At 33.5% G+C, this 19,476-nt stretch overlaps 1 protein-coding gene across 1 annotated transcript in view; it reads left to right on the top strand.

The window, feature by feature from the left end:
• SNX29 (sorting nexin 29) overlaps positions 1-19,476 on the top strand; it is a 78,194-nt gene that overhangs the window by 25,465 nt on the left and 33,253 nt on the right. Inside the window, exons 14-18 of the mRNA XM_030459779.1 lie at positions 124-206; positions 4,293-4,399; positions 9,405-9,521; positions 12,060-12,115; positions 13,053-13,134. Of these exons, the coding sequence (XP_030315639.1) occupies positions 124-206; positions 4,293-4,399; positions 9,405-9,521; positions 12,060-12,115; positions 13,053-13,134 (445 nt within the window). The remainder of the gene's footprint in view (positions 1-123; positions 207-4,292; positions 4,400-9,404; positions 9,522-12,059; positions 12,116-13,052; positions 13,135-19,476) is intronic.

Below are 19,476 nucleotides of genomic sequence, written 5' to 3'. Positions count from 1 at the left end.
ACTCTTGATGACACAACTTAGGTAAAGCTTATTACAGATAGGATGTTTGTTTCCATTGGAATGGGCTTTTCTCTGTTTTGAAAAAACAGTAATACTGATTAATTCCATTCTTTTTATCAACAGTGAAAATGAGGTGCTGAAAGTGCAGCTTAAGAAGTATGTAGGAGCTGTCCAGATGCTCAGGAGAGAAGGTCAAACAGTGGAAGGTAAGGATAAAGTGAAGGGGAATAAAACAGGAGTCCATGCACAGGGTTTGCTTTCCTGTATGTTACCATTGAGGCATTGTTTGTTGGAGGCATGAACATTGTAACCAGATAATGGAAATGACTCCTGCACTTGTATGAAAACTGAATAACCATTTAACAGCCACATCTCTGGTTTACAAGAATCTACTTTATTTTTTTTCCCCTGATTGATCCTGGAATGGATCTCTGAAGATAACCAGCCACACAATCCTGTGCAAGTGGTTCCACACAAACAAGTGTGGCTTGGGACATGTTTCGTGATTCCATATGCTAACCATTATGACATCAACCCTCCTCCTGTTGGAAAATACCAGCATCTGAAAAAGATGATGATTTCTATGAGAATTGATGTGTCTCTGACTGGGCTATTGGCCATTCTGTGTACCTTTTTGTAATGCAGATTGATATAAAACAAAAACAGTGTTATGTGTTGGCGTGCTGTCAAATTATTGCTGATTAGAAACAATCAAGAAGTCTTTGCCTTCCTTTCTGAGTCTTTGCCAAAACAAATGAAATAACTTACATGCAAGGGGGGTTAGCAAGAGGTAATTATAAGCCCTGTTCATCTCTTCCAACCATGATAGAGTAATATCTCCTAACAGTGAAAATTCATATATTTTTCCTTTTGAGAAAAATACCAGTGCATATTTTTGAATGTACTTTTCCAGAGTATTTTCTGATAGATGAGGTCGTCTTAATTTTTTTTCAACAAGAAACTTTCTATCAGATGAAAATTTAATTCAAAAATAATCTGTGAATAAATGTGTATGGAATGTAAGAATCATTACTGTGAGAAAATTTAGTATCTCAAGATTAAAGTTCTTGTTGTTTTGGTGATCAGTATTTGCAGACTGTTTGCATTTTTTGTTTGAAGTCTGTATTATAACTGGACATTTTACTTCCTTTGCTTAGTTTCTCTGAGTCTAATGAGCAGATTTCATATCTGTAAGATCATAAGTTAAGTTAGCAGCAGTGTTATGTGGTGGTTTTTCTCAGTGGTCAGTGGTGATAGAAGTGTCTGTGAATCAGTGCATTGGAGTCTTGATACTAAATCATCTGGTGTGATCTGTATCTGCTGGCTACAGAAGGTGTTTTGAGAGACAACGTGGCCTTTCAGAAATTCACTATCTGTCTCTTTTTTTTGAGTTATCATTTTTGTGGTCTTATAAGTGGCTGTATAAATGAATACTGCATTAATTCTGCTCTTAAGGGCTAGTTGATATACTTGTCTGTGGTTTAAGAACTTCATTGATCCTTAAAAGGGTTTTTGTTAGTGAGAACATGTTTTTACTTCCGACTTTGCTTGACTGTAGTGATTCATATTAAGAATTATTCATGAAAACCATTTCTTAAGCCTCTTATAATAGCAGAAATTATCCTTCATTAGATGCTGACAGTTCTCATGATGAGTGTAATTATAGGAAAAGAAAAAAAAAAAGTATTCCGAGCATAGCTATATTCTGCCATGTTAAAATTATGCAAATTAGTGAGTGATAAGAATAGAAACTGAGTAGGATGGTCAGATTTGATAGATGAAAAAGGGGGATGGAACAGAAACAAAATTTCTAAAAATAAAGACATTTATGCTCTATGCTCAAAGAATATTTAATAATTCCTCAGATATTTTCTGTAATATTGATCATTAGTGGCCAGAATAAATTTCAGCCACAAAGCAGCATTTGCAGGTTTACACATTCTACTTTTATAAAGCCAATTTTTTTTCCTTAGCTGCCAATGGAGATTTATGTGAAAATTTCAGAAATACTGGGGCCTCTGACTCAAAGTGCTTAAGCATGTAAATAATCTCTGAGAACTATTATGTTTAGATACACTTGAAAAAGGAGAGTGAAACAAATTTTTTTTTTCTTTTAGCAGATTTCTAGGATCTGTTACATCCATAGTTTGTGTATATGACATGCACTGTCTTGTCACAGGCATTCATATTTCTCAGATGTGAGCCTTCATAAGTAAGAATTACTGCTTATTAGAAAATAGCTATTTGTACTTTTCAGTACTTACATCACTGTGTAACTTCAGGCAAACTATTGAGTTCCGATTATCCTGTAACTTAAAGTGATGGTAACAACTTGTCTTGGAGTTATTTTGTTCTAATAAGCTTACATGCCTAGGATGGTTACATAGTATTTGCAAGAGCTGTTTTATCGCTGTGTTCTGAGATTGTGACGTTTTTGCAAAGAAAATAGGATGAAGAAATTACTATTTTCTGTGCTTCTGTTATTTTAAATTAAAATTCTTGTTCCTGATTTATATATTAATTTCCTCAGTAGGAGGTTGTGGTTCTTGCCTTCCATCTAGCCTTACATGTGGACATGTAAGTGTTCTGGTTTGTTTAAACTTTGAAACCTCCTCGCTGTCCTCCTTTGCTGTAATGTTAGGAAATTGTCTTCATTGGAGAGGCATAAACTGTTGCAAACAACTGCTGCCCTCTGTTACCATAATGGGTAATTTCATTGATGATTAATCTTCTTCCAAGTGGGATCAAAGCAAAAGTCCTAAAATGTATTGTAGATTTTAGAATGCTGTGTTTAGACTCTCTGGGAAACTACTGTAAAAGAGTCAAAATAAATTTAGCTTCTGCTGTTATTTTTCTGACTATAAATACAGAAGAATCTACGTTTGCTACAGCAATCAAGTCAGATGCTACTGAATATGAGTTTTGAATGCTTTCCTAAAATAATAAATGAAACTTGGCTTTATCCTTTGTCTTGTGATGACTTAAAAAAAGAAAAAACAAACAACAAACCCAACAAAAAAGCACTCGACAAATATTATGAATAAATTGCCCAAGAATCAGAACTGTGTCAAGAATACCATATCAGCTTTCAAAATGAGTGATCACTGCTGTAGATTGAACAGTCTGAAATTATTGTTTAAATCGGCCATCAGCAGGAAGGTGGATGTCATGCCATTTTTTAAACATGCTTAGATAGAACAATGTTATGTGTATGAAAATGCTGATCTTTGAAGTTTCTGGTGGAAGAACTTTGAGCAAGATTTGCAAGAAATAGCTCTAAAATAGCTTTCAAAATTCACTCACAGTAATAATAAACTTCTGAATGTATTTGTTCTTCCATGAAACAAAAATTGGTGTCCAGGCTTGAGAGTATTTATTCAGATTAATTATGGTGTTTTCTGCCTATGTTATAGTAGTTTCATGTATAGTTTAGATGTTGAAAAATGATGAAAGCACTTGTCACACCTTCTTTTATCAGGGCTTGCCTACTCTGTGTGTACTAACTTGTTTTTTTCAGAAATTTGTGCTCTGTGAGGAAAAGCTGAATTGGACTTTGGGAGAAGAGGAAACTACATAGAATAGTCCTTTAGGTGATCATCTAATATATAAATGATAGGTAGGAACAGGAATAGAATAAACTGTATTTTTCATTCACTGCAGGTAAGAAAAGAAGTAATGGGCTTAAATGGCAGGTGGAGGAAGTTTGATTAGCTATCAAGAAAAACTTTGAGAAGAATACTTAAATTTAAGTAGATGGTTCAGGGAAGCATGGAAGTTCAATTATTGGAGGTTTCTAGCAATAAACCAGACAATTAACTGTCAAGAATGAGATAACTGCAGCTTATTCTGCTTTATGGAAACCCATGAAATACTAGATGAAGTATGGAATGTTCATTCTCAGCCCTGTTTTCTGTAATGTCTATGATATGTAAGTATACTGTGCAAGTAATAGGGAATGGTGTTTTGGAAAAGAAATAGAAAAGACTTAAAAGAGAAACATAGGCTTAGTTTTCAAAGGCTTTGGATAGGACTTGCAGGTACTACCTTACATATATTGGTTTGCTGTAGGCATAGAACAGCCAAATATAGTTTGCATATGTACCTGTATAAAATCTTGCTCACAAGAAAGCTTCCTGCAGCATTTGTATTTTAGTATTTGTAATAATGTTTAGTATCACATCCTACTCTGAGATATTTACTAATTGTTGCTTTTAGAGCTCTTACTTTTAAACAGGTTGTCTTAGATGTTAATGTAGTTTAACATTTTAATTTGACTTATCTCTTTGTTGTAGTTCTGCCAAACATTTGGAGCACTGATGGTGAATTTACTGTTCCAGAGCAAAAGCAAGTAGAAAGCAATGAGGAACTAGCCAGCTCTTATGAAAGAAAATTAATTGAGGTAAAGTTTGTAATGCTCAAATTATATGGAATTATAATTTTAACACAACATTTGAAGGTGTAAATAGTTTACTTGCTTATTTGTTATTTTTTCCCCCATTGATGTATAAGAGAAGTTGATTTTTTGCTTTAAAAATTTTTTTAAAAGGCTATTTTCAGGCTTTTGTTTTTAAGGTACAAATTTGTTTATTCAACTCCAAAGCATGTTTAAAGCAATTCAGATAACTAGAAATAGTATTCCTAATAATGGTACATGTTTGTACTTCAATATTAAAATGAAGATTTTCATAAATAAACAAATTCCTTTAGGTTAGAAATGGTTGTAGTAAAGTTGAAAGTATCACAGGGTTTCTGGTACTGTGTAAGTTACAGTGCATAATTACAGGGATTGCTGTTTTGTCAGTTGAGCTCCAAAATGAGGACATACTGAAATCTGAAACTTTTTGTGCTTTTATACTATTTTGTGATTGCCAAACTGTATTGCATTTTTGTAATACTGTATCATGTAGCTCATTGAATGCTACGGTGTGGAAATGGATGATGGGAGATACTAGTTCTAACATCTACCATGTTAGAAAAAGTTCTTCATGCAAGAGTCACTTTTCAGGCTAATGTAAAACTCATTGAAGAAAAAAAAAAAGGAAAATTAGAGATTCATCCTAAATTGAAATAAAAATTATTTTCCAGACAAAAGTAATGAAATTGAATCTCTAATACCCATATCTGCTATTAAATATTAAATGAACATTTTTATAAAAAGTATAACAATTCTCTATATCTTTCTCTTACCCAAAATACTCTGAAATTGGGTCCTCATATTAACTGATTAACATGAAGATGAGTAAAAATGCAGACCATGCATCAAAGAGATTAATACAGTTCTAAAACATTTGTACTTGGTTATCCTTTTGTCATAAGACCATGTGAAACTAATTCTCTCCCTAATTCATACCTTTGGTCAGGTTCTTCTGTTTCCTTTACTCTGTTCTGGACCTACAAGAATATCTAAAATGAAACCACAGATGGACATGACTTTAGGCAGCCCTCTTGCAGAAGAGGGGGCCAAGAAGTGTGGCTGATGGTGTGAGAAATAATTTTCTTGTTGAGGTCAAAGTATGGCAGATGAGGGGTAGCAATGAGAAAACTGAGCAAGAAAGGAAACATCTTTGTTGCAGTTTCTGGGTTCCATAGTGATTAATAAGTGCTGGATCTGTATGCTGTTAAATCAGCTTCAACTCACCAGCTGGTTAGGATTAGGTATGGAACCACAATTGCACTTGTGTAGTTCAAATACAAAATGCAAAGTGTAAAGCCTGCTAGGTAAAAATTAGCCTGTCAAGATTTTATTTGAAATGAATTAAATCTCTAAAGTGATTTACACTTGACAATGTTTTGTGGCATGTGAACTCACTTTTTTTGATCTTGATTTTTAGTGTCCAGTAGTAACATTATTTTAGTTCAAAATCTCAATGCTTTTGGAGGTAGGCTACAGAGTGTTTATGAGAAGTGGTCTCCTGGTAGTGACTGTTTATTTGTACTTCAGTGCTGATCTCAGATTATCTCTATGAATGTTTGTTGAACATGCAAAACATTTTGTGTTAGCTCATGAAGATAATCTGAGTAAAGGGATAATGAGCTGCAATTCAGAATAGCCCTCTCGTCACAGTGGATAAGGTGAAACCTTCCTCTAGGTGTGAAATGAGAAGCTTAAAGGATCTGGGAAAAGATAGTAATGGTCCATAGTGATTTGTTTTAATCTTTGTTGTTCAGCTCTTTCATCTTGGGCTTTGTCATGAGGATACGTGGAAGGATGCAGCTGCTAGAGACATCCTAATTTTTATTCCCCTTATTAATACTTACTAATCTCATTATCCTGTGTATCTGATTTTGTGTTTGCTGGTTATTTTCATTTCCCCTGGCTAGGCACAGGTCTTGCCAATGGAGTGTTTTTCCTGTTCGACACGTTGGTGCTTTTTTGTATGTCAGGATTAATCTCAGTAAACACTGGTAATACTGCACACAATTTACAAAGACTGTGAAATATTGCAAGCATTAATATGTAGTTCATCTAGAGTGTACAGTTCCCAATGTGGTTTCAGGTGAAAGCTACAGATTATTTTCTGCTTGTTTGTGATTGATTGTGATTTGTGCTTACCTTAAGTAGCTGTAGTGAAAAACCAAAGAAACAAAAATACTCAAACAGAAATCCATAGCACAAACCAAAATCATAAAAAACCCAAACACAAACCAAAACAAAGCCCAACCCTGTTCTTAAATAGTATTCCTCGAACCAAATAGCTTGCTTGCAGATGGAAATATCAGGAACACAAAATGGAAGTTTTGAAAAAGAAAGCAATTAATAAGCATTTTGTGGCTATATCAGTCGATTCTTCTGAACTGTCTTCCATTTTGAGGTTTCATGTTTTTCACTTGTGGAGGAACAAAATCTGTCTTTTTCTGTTGGGGAAAAATATAGTAGAATGTTAATTTTTGCAAAAGAACATCTCATGGAAAAAATATGCCTGTGCTTTCACTGAGAGCAAAAGGAAGTAACTTCCAGTTCTGTAAAGAGTTTCTTCAGAAAAACATTGTATTGTATTTCACAATTGTGGGCAAAGGCCTATAGCTGACAAAATTCCAATGTGGCTAGTGCAAAAGGTGTCACAAATTTTAGTTGCAAATTATATATATATATATAAATCTGAGTTCCACTAAAACATCCTTTAAAAAAAAAACATTAATTTTTTATTATTGCAAGTTCTTAAAAGTCTGTTTCTCTCCTCTAAAAGAATGTCCTTCTAAGACAGATTGTATTATTCATAGGCCTACAAAAGCATTCCTAGCATGTTTTAAGTTAACATCCTAGTCCTTTGCTATGGAACATTAGGTGGTGTTTACCTTTGCCACTTCTCTGGAGACTGCTCTCAGATGTGATCACAGTGGTCAGTATAGCTGCTGTGCTGCCAGGCACTGGAGCAATCTTAGGTTTTTGGGTTCTTTTGACAACAGGTCTTTTGACTGAACACCTTATGTTAGTGTGGAGTCTACATATTTCATGTTAGCCTCACTTCCCCTTTGTGGAAAGGATTTGAGCTCTCCAAGCAGAACCACATCAGAATTATTATCTGGCCAAGGGAAACTTAGCTCATTTTTTCTTCAAGTTTTTGCTTCAAAAATACTGCTTTGGACAGAAATAACTGAAGATGACAGAAGTCCCAGTAGGGAAAATTATTGCTTAAGCTTCAGTGTGGAATGAATTAAGGAAGGTGTGATGACATAAAACAGAAGTCCATAATTATAATGAGACCTCTGTATTGTTTTTAGCAGGTCTTGATGAAGGAAAAATTATAGGAACCTAAATTAATATTGTTTTTCAGCAGTAAATCTCATAGCTCCTTTTGGCTTGCTGTGATGGTAATAGTTTTTCTTGTCTAAGAAAAATACATTCAAGTAACTTAACTAGTAATAAAAATTATTTTCACAAGTAACATAACTGCCAGTTTATCCTTTTGATAATATGTAACAAGTGATTTGCTGTCTTATTTGCTTATGAATTTTATTTTTATGATTAAACTTTGCTAGGGACACAAATTTTTGTATTATTTCCAGTGTTTTGAGAGAGCTGTTGAATTTACATGTTAATTGAGTCTGCAAGTAGAAACTTATCTCAAGGACATGCAAATTAAAGGGAGAAAAACCTGTTGGATATTACATTGGATAGTTTTGGATTTTGCTCTAATAGAGACAGGCACTGAAAAATCAAACATGATTGCAAATACATAAACTACTGTGTTTTGAATCTGCTTATAAATTTATTTATTGCTTTTGATAACAACGAATCAGTTAGCAGTAATACATTTTTTCTCTGTTTTTGCAACTAGTAGCATACTGCATCTTTTTTAATGAGAAGTACCAGGTAGTTCTGTCCCCCCAGACCAGGCTCTCTGGTATTAACAATATTCTGCTACTGTTAACCTGAATCAGAGAGGGGCCTATGTTATTCTTAAATATTACATCAGTCACTTCTGGAATGAGAGGTTAAGCTAGTATGGAAAATAATTTATTCAGAACTAATGACATTATACTATTATTTTATCTTGTAAAGTTGATGATTTAGTGGATAATTTTGTAATATGTGAAACAAAGCTGGTTGCTAAGTGCACCTACTACATTAGGTTGTTCATATGGATTTAGATTTCTTTTTCCTAAATGAGCTTACTATTTACTAAGAAGTGTTTAAGTCTAAGAAGCTTTTTTCTCAAGGCTGATGTTGAATGAACAATTGAAATACGAATACATAAGGTTTTATTAGCATGAAAGTCATAATATTCTGATTTTTGTCAGGAGGAGCCAGAAGAGAGTCTAGGAGGCAAAGTTTTTCTGATTGGATTAAGTGCAACAGAAATGCTTGACAGGAAGAAAAAAGCAATAAGTTAAAGCTGTTTTAGTACACTATAAAAAGTAATAAACTTATTTTGATTGTTGAAACTATATTAATATTACATTAAACCTTTGCAACTCCAGAAAGTGAGGTGTGAAAAAGAATGGTAACTCTGATATGTTGCATGCTTTTTGTATTTTGCTGTGTAAGATAAACCACCAATATTAATCCACAGCTATTTACATAATCAGGCAAACAAAAAATGTTTGTCTGTTTGGGTTTAAATAATGTCTGGAAGTCTTCAGCTTTTATTCCTCCTGATAATCCCATTACAGGGAAGGTTAGTTATTAGGTAATTACTTTTTTTGCATTTTAGTAATTTGCTGCTGGTTTCAGAACAACTCAAAATCAATACCAACATTTCAAGGCATTACAACAAATCATTATAACAGTGTCTGTTTTTCATGTCCAAACTAATGCATTAGCAAGGGAGATGCACTACTTGACGAGTTTGTTAAAATAAAAAATAATATATATAAATATTGATATACATGTAAGAAATTACATAGTGTGCTTTGGTTTTATTCAGTGTAGAACACAATTATCTCTTGCCTTTGTTTTTCAGGTAGCTGAAATGCATGGGGAACTGATTGAATTCAATGAGCGGCTGCACCGTGCTCTGATGGCTAAAGAAGCTCTGGTGTCCCAGATGAGACAAGAACTGATTGATCTGAGAGGGCCAGTAAGTGTTTGTTTATTACAATGTAGAATCTGGAATAAGCTCAAAGCTGTTGTGGTGAAATAAAGTTATATCAACTTATAACAAGTAACAGCTATTAACACATCTCTCATGAACTCACGTAGTTTTTTTATTATTTCTCTTTAGCAGAATTTAATGTAAAAGATAAATTCAGACAATAAAATTGTTCTATGCCCACTACTACCTCACTTTGGCTTTTTGTTTTAAAAGAAAAATTGGGTTGAAATTTGAAACTTGATGAAGAAGAAATGGAATGAGTAAAAATGTTCCTAATAGTTGTCTACCTTCTGAGGGGAGCATATTTTTTTAGGTTTTCATCATATGATCATGTGGTATTGCTCCTTACTTTTTTGTTTACATTGGAAGCATTCATTCCTGTTTTATCATAACATTTATTGTAAGGTGGCTTATGACAGTTCTGTGCATTAGTGAAGCAGGAATTCACCTATAATTTTTACCCTTTTAGATGGGAACAGTCACATTATTGTGTTAAGAGATGACAAATGATGAATCATATGCATATTAGAGCTGTGCTTTCTTCCTTACAGGTTTTGGGCTGTGGGTCCCTGTTCAGAGATTTTTGGTTTTACCCATGTATCTCCATATCCTAATCAAGTAGTTAGATATTGATACCATGTTCAGTGTCTCAGGCACCAAGAGAAAAGTAATTCCTTAAACTTTTTAAGAAATGGAAGTGATACTGTATTTTTAAAGCCTAGCTGAATGCTAGTTGGTTTTAGTTACTATTGTCTAGAATGAAACTGTGAATTGAACATGATGCTAAAGATTTTTGCATTGTCCTAGGAAGTGAATTCTGTGTTAGTAAACAAACTCTGTGCTAATTGTCTGTTCCTAATTGACTTTAATTAGAACTTTCAAACTTGGTAAAGTGTGTAGCTGCCACAAATGGTGGGATGTGAATATTTGGTTGCCTTTCGACTTCTTTAAAAGTATCAGACAAGTCTTAACGTTATATTATTAAAATAGTGTCTAATTCACAATTTGTTATAAAAACAGCTTCCATGATTCTTCAGAGTCTCCTCCTTTCCTTTTAATGATGATAATAAATGTTAATGGCTGTAATTTATAAATGAGTTGTTCATAATGATGTTTTCGTTTCTTGTTGTTGAGTTTCAGAATTTCTGCATCAAACATTGAGGAATATTAAAACAAAAAGTCTTATGTTTTCAAGGGTATGAGGAATTACATTGATGTCTCTCTCACTGTTTTGATTACAATGAATAACACTGCAATTACCTTCTCAAAACTGGTAGCCACTCTGTTTCAACAGAGATGTGCAAGCACTGGAGCTCATTAATGTAATCCTTTTAAAATTTTATTTTATTTCCAAAGTCCGCACTCTGGTTTTGAGTTTTTTATACAGAACTTTTACTGGAGTTAATTAAATTAATTATAAATCCGATGGTAGCATTTGCCACTTCAGATAAATGCAGAAATAGGGTGCAGGTTGTAGGCAAGACAGAAGAATGTCTGATCTCTTACCTAAGAGTCCTGGCAAATCAGGCTGCATGATCCCCCAGTGGAGGGTGGACTGGACTGTGAACAGAAAATAGCTGATGGTGGTAATGGTGAGAGAGTTTGTGCTGGCCCTTCTCACCTCATCCTTATGAAAAAAAGACAGCAGAGGGGTTCAGGACTTGTTATATATGCCCTGTATTTATGTCATACAGCTGTATTCACTCTGCAAAACTCTTTTCCTTTCTCTGGCAGGAGTGACCTATTTTTGCTGAGCCATATCCCTTTAATCTTGGGAAGACAAAATTCAGCTTTGTCTCATGTGTTGTCAGGTCTTGAGCTAGTCTGCCAAAACGTCTGAATTTTCTTTAGTTCTCTTAGAAATTTTCTATTGCTTTGCAATTAATACAGAAATACTGGCTTTACAAAAGCAATAATGTATATTTAGGTCTCTTTGGAAGAAAGCATTCTGAAAAATAGTAATATGCATGCAACATACATTATAGATACACTGAACTAGTATTTAAGTAATGTAGAAGCTGTCTGAGGAAGTTAATAACTTTTAGCTGTTTTCCTTCATCAAAACTCAATAAATATTCTTAGTTATGCTTTAGATTTTACAGTAGTTAAAGGTGAGGAAATACCCTTTTTTGCTTAACTAGTGTTAAGGTAAAAAGCTAATACACTTTCAATTCCAAGTACTCTTGATCTTTTTTTGCACAGCTGCTACTTATGATTCTGCAGGTGTTGATCCATCATTGCTATCTTTAGGTCCTTCTGTAGCTAAATAGTGTTTTGTAAGATTACAAATGTTGGTTGTAAAAGAAAATTCCAAGATGAAAAACTGGCAAGGTTGATATGTTCATGATTCTGTTGCATTATTGTTTGTTTTTCTTTTATTGTTCCTCAGTAGTAGTTTTTATTTGCCTTTCAAAATTGAATGCTGAAATGTAATTTCCATATAATATTATGTATATATATACATATATATATATAAGGCATAATAACAAGTGTGTGGGAACTACTTCTCTTCTGTAAATATAGGTCCCTGGAGATTTGAGTCAAACATCTGAAGATCAGAGTTTGTCAGATTTTGAAATGTAAGTTTCATGATACACATACTTTTTCCTTCATCCTGTCTTTATGGGTCAGAATATTAAGCAAACTTATTCAATAATTTCCTTTTACCATATTATTTCCAGTAACTGAATTCACAGCCACGGTGTTCTATTGTTAAAAAGTATGAAGAGGCACAGGCTGTGCCCTTATGTGCTTTTTAATATTATGTAATGCAAGGACTTCAGATTTTTGAAGATTGCACTGGAATGTTCTTTCAGTGCTCTAGGTTTTGATATCCTAAGAAAGCACCAAGAACTTACTGTTTTCTGTTTTTTTGGGTTTGATAGATGCTAGATGCTATTAATCTTCCTCATTTCTACAGAATAATTCCTAATCAGAATTAGGATGTAGTACTAAAAAACCCTGTAAGCATCCCAGTTGGTCATCCCAGATTGTTCTAGAGTGATTTTTGCTTAGTGTCAGAATAATGAATCTAGCTTTTTGTGGGTGAATGTGGCCAGTGTCTTTGAATCATAGGAATTTGGCAATTAATTAAAAGAAATGGATGGAAATGGCTTCTCCATAGTTGTACAGTGCTCTTATTTAACTAACTTTTTTTTCTTTTTTCCTGAGTTTTGCAGACCAAAATATTGTTTCTCGGAATTAATAGTTTTTGTTTAATATGTATAATGTAATGTTACCAAATGCATGCTGCTAAAAAAACCACCAAAGAAACAACAGCAATAGGTAGTGTTTCAAGTACTCTTTTTCAGTTATGTTAATTTTACAGAACACTTTTAGATAAAGCAGACAGGAAAGGATCAGGCAGAACTACAATGTTCCTGATACTCCAGTTGAAATGTTAAGTTGCTTTATTGGCCACTTTGATCATTATCTAAATAAAACATAGATGCTTTGCAATTCTTATACATAAGAAAAAATGCCTTATTTTAAAGGTTTTTTTTGTCTTCTCCTCAGATCAAATCGTGCTCTTATTAATGTTTGGATTCCCTCAGTGTTTTTGCGTGGGAAAGCTGCTAATGCATTCCATGTTTATCAGGTAAGTGATACATCTTAACTTAGATTCTGTGTAAAAGTTTCTGACTGAAATGGCACATTTTTAATAATTCAAAGATCTCTGTATAGTTCCATTAGAGATCAATTGATGAACAGCATCAGTAACTTCATATATATTTATGCATAGAATCATGTTGTTTGTTATTTTATGTTGCATATTTCATCCTTTGACTTTCAGTAGTTTAATACTTTAAAAAATATGCTAGTAAAAGGACTGCATTGGCTGAAGTGTACACTTCTTCTAAATGAAATACCAGTTGAAGATCTTACTGAACAACATATAAATCTCCACATGCAATTGACCAGGAATTTAAGGGTGAAATAGCTGAAAACTGACTGACAAAAGAACTTTGAATTTAGGTACCAGAAGATTTTAAATTATCTAATCTGACACAATTTTTAAAAACGTTGCCTGGCAAGATAATTCCTATGTTTTCAGAAGTGCATCCTCTCTTTTTATACTTGCTCAGCTTTTTTTGCTTAATTTTGTATCTTGGCAACTGTCTTGACATTCATTAGTGCTGACAGATTACTCGTATAATTAATTTTGCACCTGAGTAGAAAGATTAATTAGGTTACCTGCTGATGTCCTTATTATAAATCAACAATTCATAAGGATTATTTAGTGGATGAAATTACCTGGGCTGTGGCAGGAGCTCAGGCTACATTCTTGTAACAGTATCTTCTAGCAAAAACACTGGAACAATTATTGTTATCCAGTTTGAGTCCAATAGTAACATCAGAGGTTTAGAAGTTTATAATATCGAAGTTTGTAGTGGATATTTAGTAAGCTAAACTGTTTAGTCATAAGTATTGAAGGACCTAGCCACCTATAAAGAAACTATGTTATTTTGTACAAAGTAACTCATAAGGAAGTCTAGTCCTTTGAACAGACAGTTTAAATATCAGGATCATGCTGGAAAAAGGCTGCTCTTAAAAAAAATCTTGGCTTCTCTAGTTAACTATTTGCTTTTTGATTACTACAATTTATGATCTTAGCAGTTTGATGCTCATCTTTCTTGTAATTTTTTTTTGTGAGGCAGATGTTGCTCAGTCACTCTACAATTAAAAATATTTCTTCCCTACTATATTCACAGGGATAAACACAGAATCCAGATAAAAAAAAAAAATAAAAAAATTTGCATTTACATTTTACCTCTAGATGGTGATAGTTGATTGCAGTTTCTTTAGTGCCTGTGAAGCAAGATGATAATTGTAAAAGTATTATTTTACTGTATTTCCCATCTGTAGTGCATCTTGTCATATTCTGTAAATGTGTATACATATATATATACATATATATGGATTTCACTGTCCTGTGAAGTGTGCAGCAAGTACCACTAGTTCTATCCTTTGTGCTATAATTACCAGTGACTGACACTTAAGATAATGCAAGAGATTTTGTGATTCTTAGAGTGATATCAAGACTTAAATGGTTACTTACAAATCTCCCTTATTTGCAGACTAGCAAACCATTTACATTATACCAAATGAAATTAAAGATCAAAATCTTAATCAGGTAAAACTGTAGCTATTTGTGTATGATTAGGACCCCCCCCAGACTATAATCAATAAACATCGTTTTCTTACAGCTTTTTCAGTCCTTTGACTCTGTTCAGTCTTAGATTTAATCTTGACTGATATCTTTGATCATGATATTTCTTTTTACAGAACAAATATTTATGCAGATATGTTTTTCTTTTCTACTTCTGCTCTGAAGGAAAAGCAGGAGACTGTCATACAAAGGGTCTAGTCACAGTGCCTTAATGCTTAAACACAGGGAACAATTTTCACAGAAAAACAGCATAAAAGAAATAGAAGAAAATAGTAGCTGGTACTCAAGAGTTTTTGAGGGGGAGTGCCCAGCAAATTCTTTATGTGAAAGATGAAGCAGTGAAAGCAGTCTGGGGTCTGCCAGATGTGGTTGTTGGACTATAATTTATATACCAGCCAGCACAGTGTTAGTGTTTCATCAGAGGTAGAAGTCTTAACAAGGGAAGACAGTGGATAGATAGTTAAAATAGTTGCAGAATAGGCAACAAATGGAGATAGATATAATCTTCTAATCGTATTCCTTCTCAAGAGCAGCTCAGCACAAGTAGAAAAGATGCCCTAGAATAATTGAGAGAATTTCAGAGAAGGTTAGCAATTCATGCCATTCTGAAAAAGAGTGGTTTGAGGATGCATAAGACAAAAAAAGGAGAGTATCCTACTTTTTCTGTAATGGGACTTTAGAACATGTCAGAGAAGCATAGGAGTAGGTAAAGGAGAAAACCTTTTTAAAAGCTTGGGTGGAGGGAGTATACAAATATGAGATCAGTCTTTGGAGACATTTACAATTACTTATTTTTCTAAAGGAATCCATGATGCAGCTCAATACATTGATATGCTTACAGAAATGCTAATTTGGATGTAAACAATACTAGGAAAATAAAAGTAGATTTTAAATTTTCAAATTATTTTATACTTACTGCGAAAAGAAGAAAATAATTTGCATCCAGTGAATATCTAGAATAATAGCAGTCATCTTGGTTACAAATTGATTGGGGAGATATTCTCCTTTCCCTTGTTAGAGTACCCAAAATACTCTTTTTGGAGAACAACCCAGCTGTTCTCTTGTTTTGCCTATCTTCTTTTCTGCAGAAACTTCTTTCACTGCAGTGGTTCTCATGCATTGCAGTGACTGCATGAATTTGAAGTTTATGTTTGTGGAATGGTGCTAGTTATTTTGGGGTTTTATAAGTAATATTTCACTGTCGAAAAGATCTAATTATGTTACTGATTGAAATCTGTGCTGATTTGATTTGCATTAAAAATAAAAAAGGTATTGATTACATCCACCAAAAGCACAGTCATGTACCTTTTCTTCTTTAGTGTCCAGTCACTTTAGTCCTGCTTTGCTGAATAGAGACAGAACTGTAACTACAGAAACAGAGTGAACATAATTCTGCATGTATGTAATTGAGTGCTTAGCCATGATATTTCTCTCTTTGGTACAAAAAGATTGCCTGTTTTTAAAACTCATGCTTTGTTTTGCATTCTCTTAAATATTTGACACTGTATTGTTCATTTTTATGAACCTAAATATAAAAAAGTTGAAGATTTTACATATCAAAATGTACTACAGCATTTTTAGTCTTTGTGTAAGTAGATAAAATAGTCTTAGTGAGATAAAAGCTCGTTCACCTTAATTCCTGTTACGTCTCTATGTAGAAAGGCAGACAAAAAACTGCTCATATCACAGCTGAAAAGTTTCATTGTTTGGTTTGTTGTTCATTATGCAGAAATTCTTGGATCATTTTCAAAGGGGGAACTTAACAATAAATGCAGTCTTGCAGCTGTTTCAAAATATAACTTCCATTTGTATTCATTTCTCACCCTTGAAAGGTAACTTGAGAATTCAGGTTGAATTTATATTCCTGAGTCCCATTGCTCTGAAGTAGTCAAGAAATGTAACTATTTTTTCTTTTTTCATGATATGCTTCCCCTTTGGATTCATACTTCTATATATTTTGAGTGCAGAAATAATTTTGGTGGAAGCTTTCTAACTAGATGGAAATACATCAGTCCTCTTAGAAAAGCATAGTATAAAATAGGAAAGGTAATTCCAATCCCCTCAAAACAGTCAGTTCTTAAACTGATCAAACTCTTTTACATTTTGTTTTTCTAAATATTAAGGATGTACATTCAAGTCAAATTAGTTTTAAGACTTTTTAAACTTTATTTTCATTATAGTCCAATATTTGAGAAACAGAACTGGTAGTAATGATGGAAGCTCATCCCAGAATATATCTGCACCTCTGGCTGAAGTGAATTAATCTTCTTCTTTCCAGAGAAAGACTATTCAGTCAGGTTTTTTAGATTATGGTAGCTGTACTCTACAGAAGCACTAGCTGGTGTGTTCTGGTTTAGTTTTTTTAAGGGAAATGTATAGTGGAGGTAGTGAAATGGTAAGCCTGGTGGGTAATTGAGGAGAACTTCTAATGCAGGTGAGATTCTGTTTCCTTGTATTACTTCCAACTCTCCAGCAGTAATTCTGAACTGAATTGTAAAGGTCCCTGTCATGTGCTTGTTGTTTCCCCTCTGTAGCTGTAGCACAAGAAGATGTCTTTTGGGGCTGTTTAGTACATTACTTTTTGAGAGAATAAAAAAGAATTGAATTTATCCCTTACTGTTAAGGTTGGTAAAAGATAGTGTGGTTCACAGTAGGATTAAAGTATTTTGGGAATTAATTATAGTAGTTTAGAAGATTATTTGGGGATATTGCAAGTGCTACAGTTTGGGCCTGGGATGAAATTATGGTTGGTTTATGATTATTTGATTGTGTTATATAATACAATATAATATATAATTATGTAAATGTACTATTTTAAAGGCAAGAGGTAAAGGCAATGCAATATTTTGTCAGTAGATTCTGCCTGTAAGGAGGGGACAAGCTGAAATCTTTGAACTTCATTGATATAATTCCCTTCTACTGGCTTTTCAAACCCAACAGGAGGGCAGAGCAGGCTGTTCTGTTTAATTTTTATTTGTTCCAAGTCTACTTTGTCCTTTCTGAGGACTATGTTCTCTCTAGGCAGATATTTCTGTATCTGAAGCAAATATTCTCATCTTAATGAAAAAACTTACAGCTTCTTTACCATGATCAGAACTCCCATGACAAATTAGTGTCTGCTTTCCTTTTTCTTGCTGGACTGACATGTAAAGGTAAAAGAAGAAAACTGTCACCAGTCAAGCTTAGCTTTCTTAACATTAAAATAATAATGGTACCACTTGGCATGTTGAGTTTTTGTATTCCTGTTGATTGAGTTGTCTCAACCAAAGCAGTTGCTAATTTTTCTTTTTGTTGTCATATGCTTGGGGAGCGAGTTGAAAAGCATAAAGAAAGAAAAGGCTCTCCAGAAACCTTCTTTTTATTACTGAGGCAAAGAGATTCAGAAATACAGAAATATTTCATGATGAAGAAGTAACAGCTTTTATTACTCTCTTTTTTTATTTACCTCCCTCTCCCCACACTCCCCAGTAATGCCTGTTTAGGTGCTAAATGTCACAGTAGCTTCCAGGGATCTTTCTGATTCCCTGTACTGCCCATCTTTTTTTTTTTTTTTCCCTTGGGCTGATAAGAAAGACTATGACTTTGTCCATCATAGGAATGATTCCTTACAAACTTTCTCAGTATTCGTTATATCCTTTGATGTGTTCTGCTGCTGAAATTTTCTGAGTTCTCTTACATCTTGTGCCATTACATTTTTTATGTGGTTTAGTAGTCTTTCATTGCTCACCTTCCATATGCCTTATGTGACTTGACAAAAAAAGTTTATCCAAGCAGTTTTACATTTAGGATTTGCTTTGATTTCCCAAGTGAAATTGCTTTAAGTGTCTTGAAATACCTTGGCTTGTGAATAATATTCCCCATTGAGATAATAAAGCTTTAAATGTGTACTACATCAGGAACTTTACTATGCCTTTCATATACTCTATTATATGATTGTCAATGAATTCAATGTATCACAGGGCTTCAAATGTTGCATTTTCATTTTTTAACTTCTGAAAGAAATCGATATCTATGGACATAGAAGAAAACAGGAAGAAATAATTTTTACAGTTCTATCTAAGAAATTAATCTGGTTTTGCAGTCCTCTAAAAATTTCAATTACAGTGTACTGGATTCCTTAATTAGTTAAGTATGGGTTCCATCTTAACAGGTAATATTGAACTGTGTGATTCACCAGATTACATGTGCAAAGATAAAGGCTTCATTAAATTAGAATTCCGTATTAAATAATTTGTTTAAAAATAGTTTAAGCTTTTTTGTTGACCCTGTCCCCCATATAGAAGCTGAAATATGAATCTTGGAAATGTATATAAAATTTCAAACAATATTCAAACAATTGAAGCAAGCTAGGCAGAGAGAGAGGTTAGAACTGGGTGAGTAAGGATTATTTGGTATGTATAAGAATGTACAATTTTTCTACATTAAACTAATTTCATCAACATTATACAAAATACTTCTATTTGATGTTTGCCTTCATTTTCCTTCTGAGGTGTACTGAATTTTAAAAACAAGTCTTCCTGCAGGTGTTTAACTTTATCCTTGCTTTATTTAAAAAAAATGAAAAAGAAATCTGAATGCTTTTTGCAGACTTATTATATTGGGTCTATCATTACACTGTCTGTATTCTTATTACCAAAACTAGTTGAATTTTTGTTTACATATATAGTTGCAATTCACACAGTGCTCTGACTCTCCTGTATTCTTATATATGCTAAGTTTGGAATTACAGTATTAATTTTTTGTTGTCATGAAACATGAAGTACACTAGCA

Source organism: Calypte anna, chromosome 14 (genome assembly GCF_003957555.1).
Source record: "Calypte anna isolate BGI_N300 chromosome 14, bCalAnn1_v1.p, whole genome shotgun sequence".
Taxonomy (NCBI): domain Eukaryota; kingdom Metazoa; phylum Chordata; class Aves; order Apodiformes; family Trochilidae; genus Calypte; species Calypte anna.
Note: the sequence above shows the minus strand (reverse complement) of the source record. Positions and strands in the feature narration are given on the sequence as shown.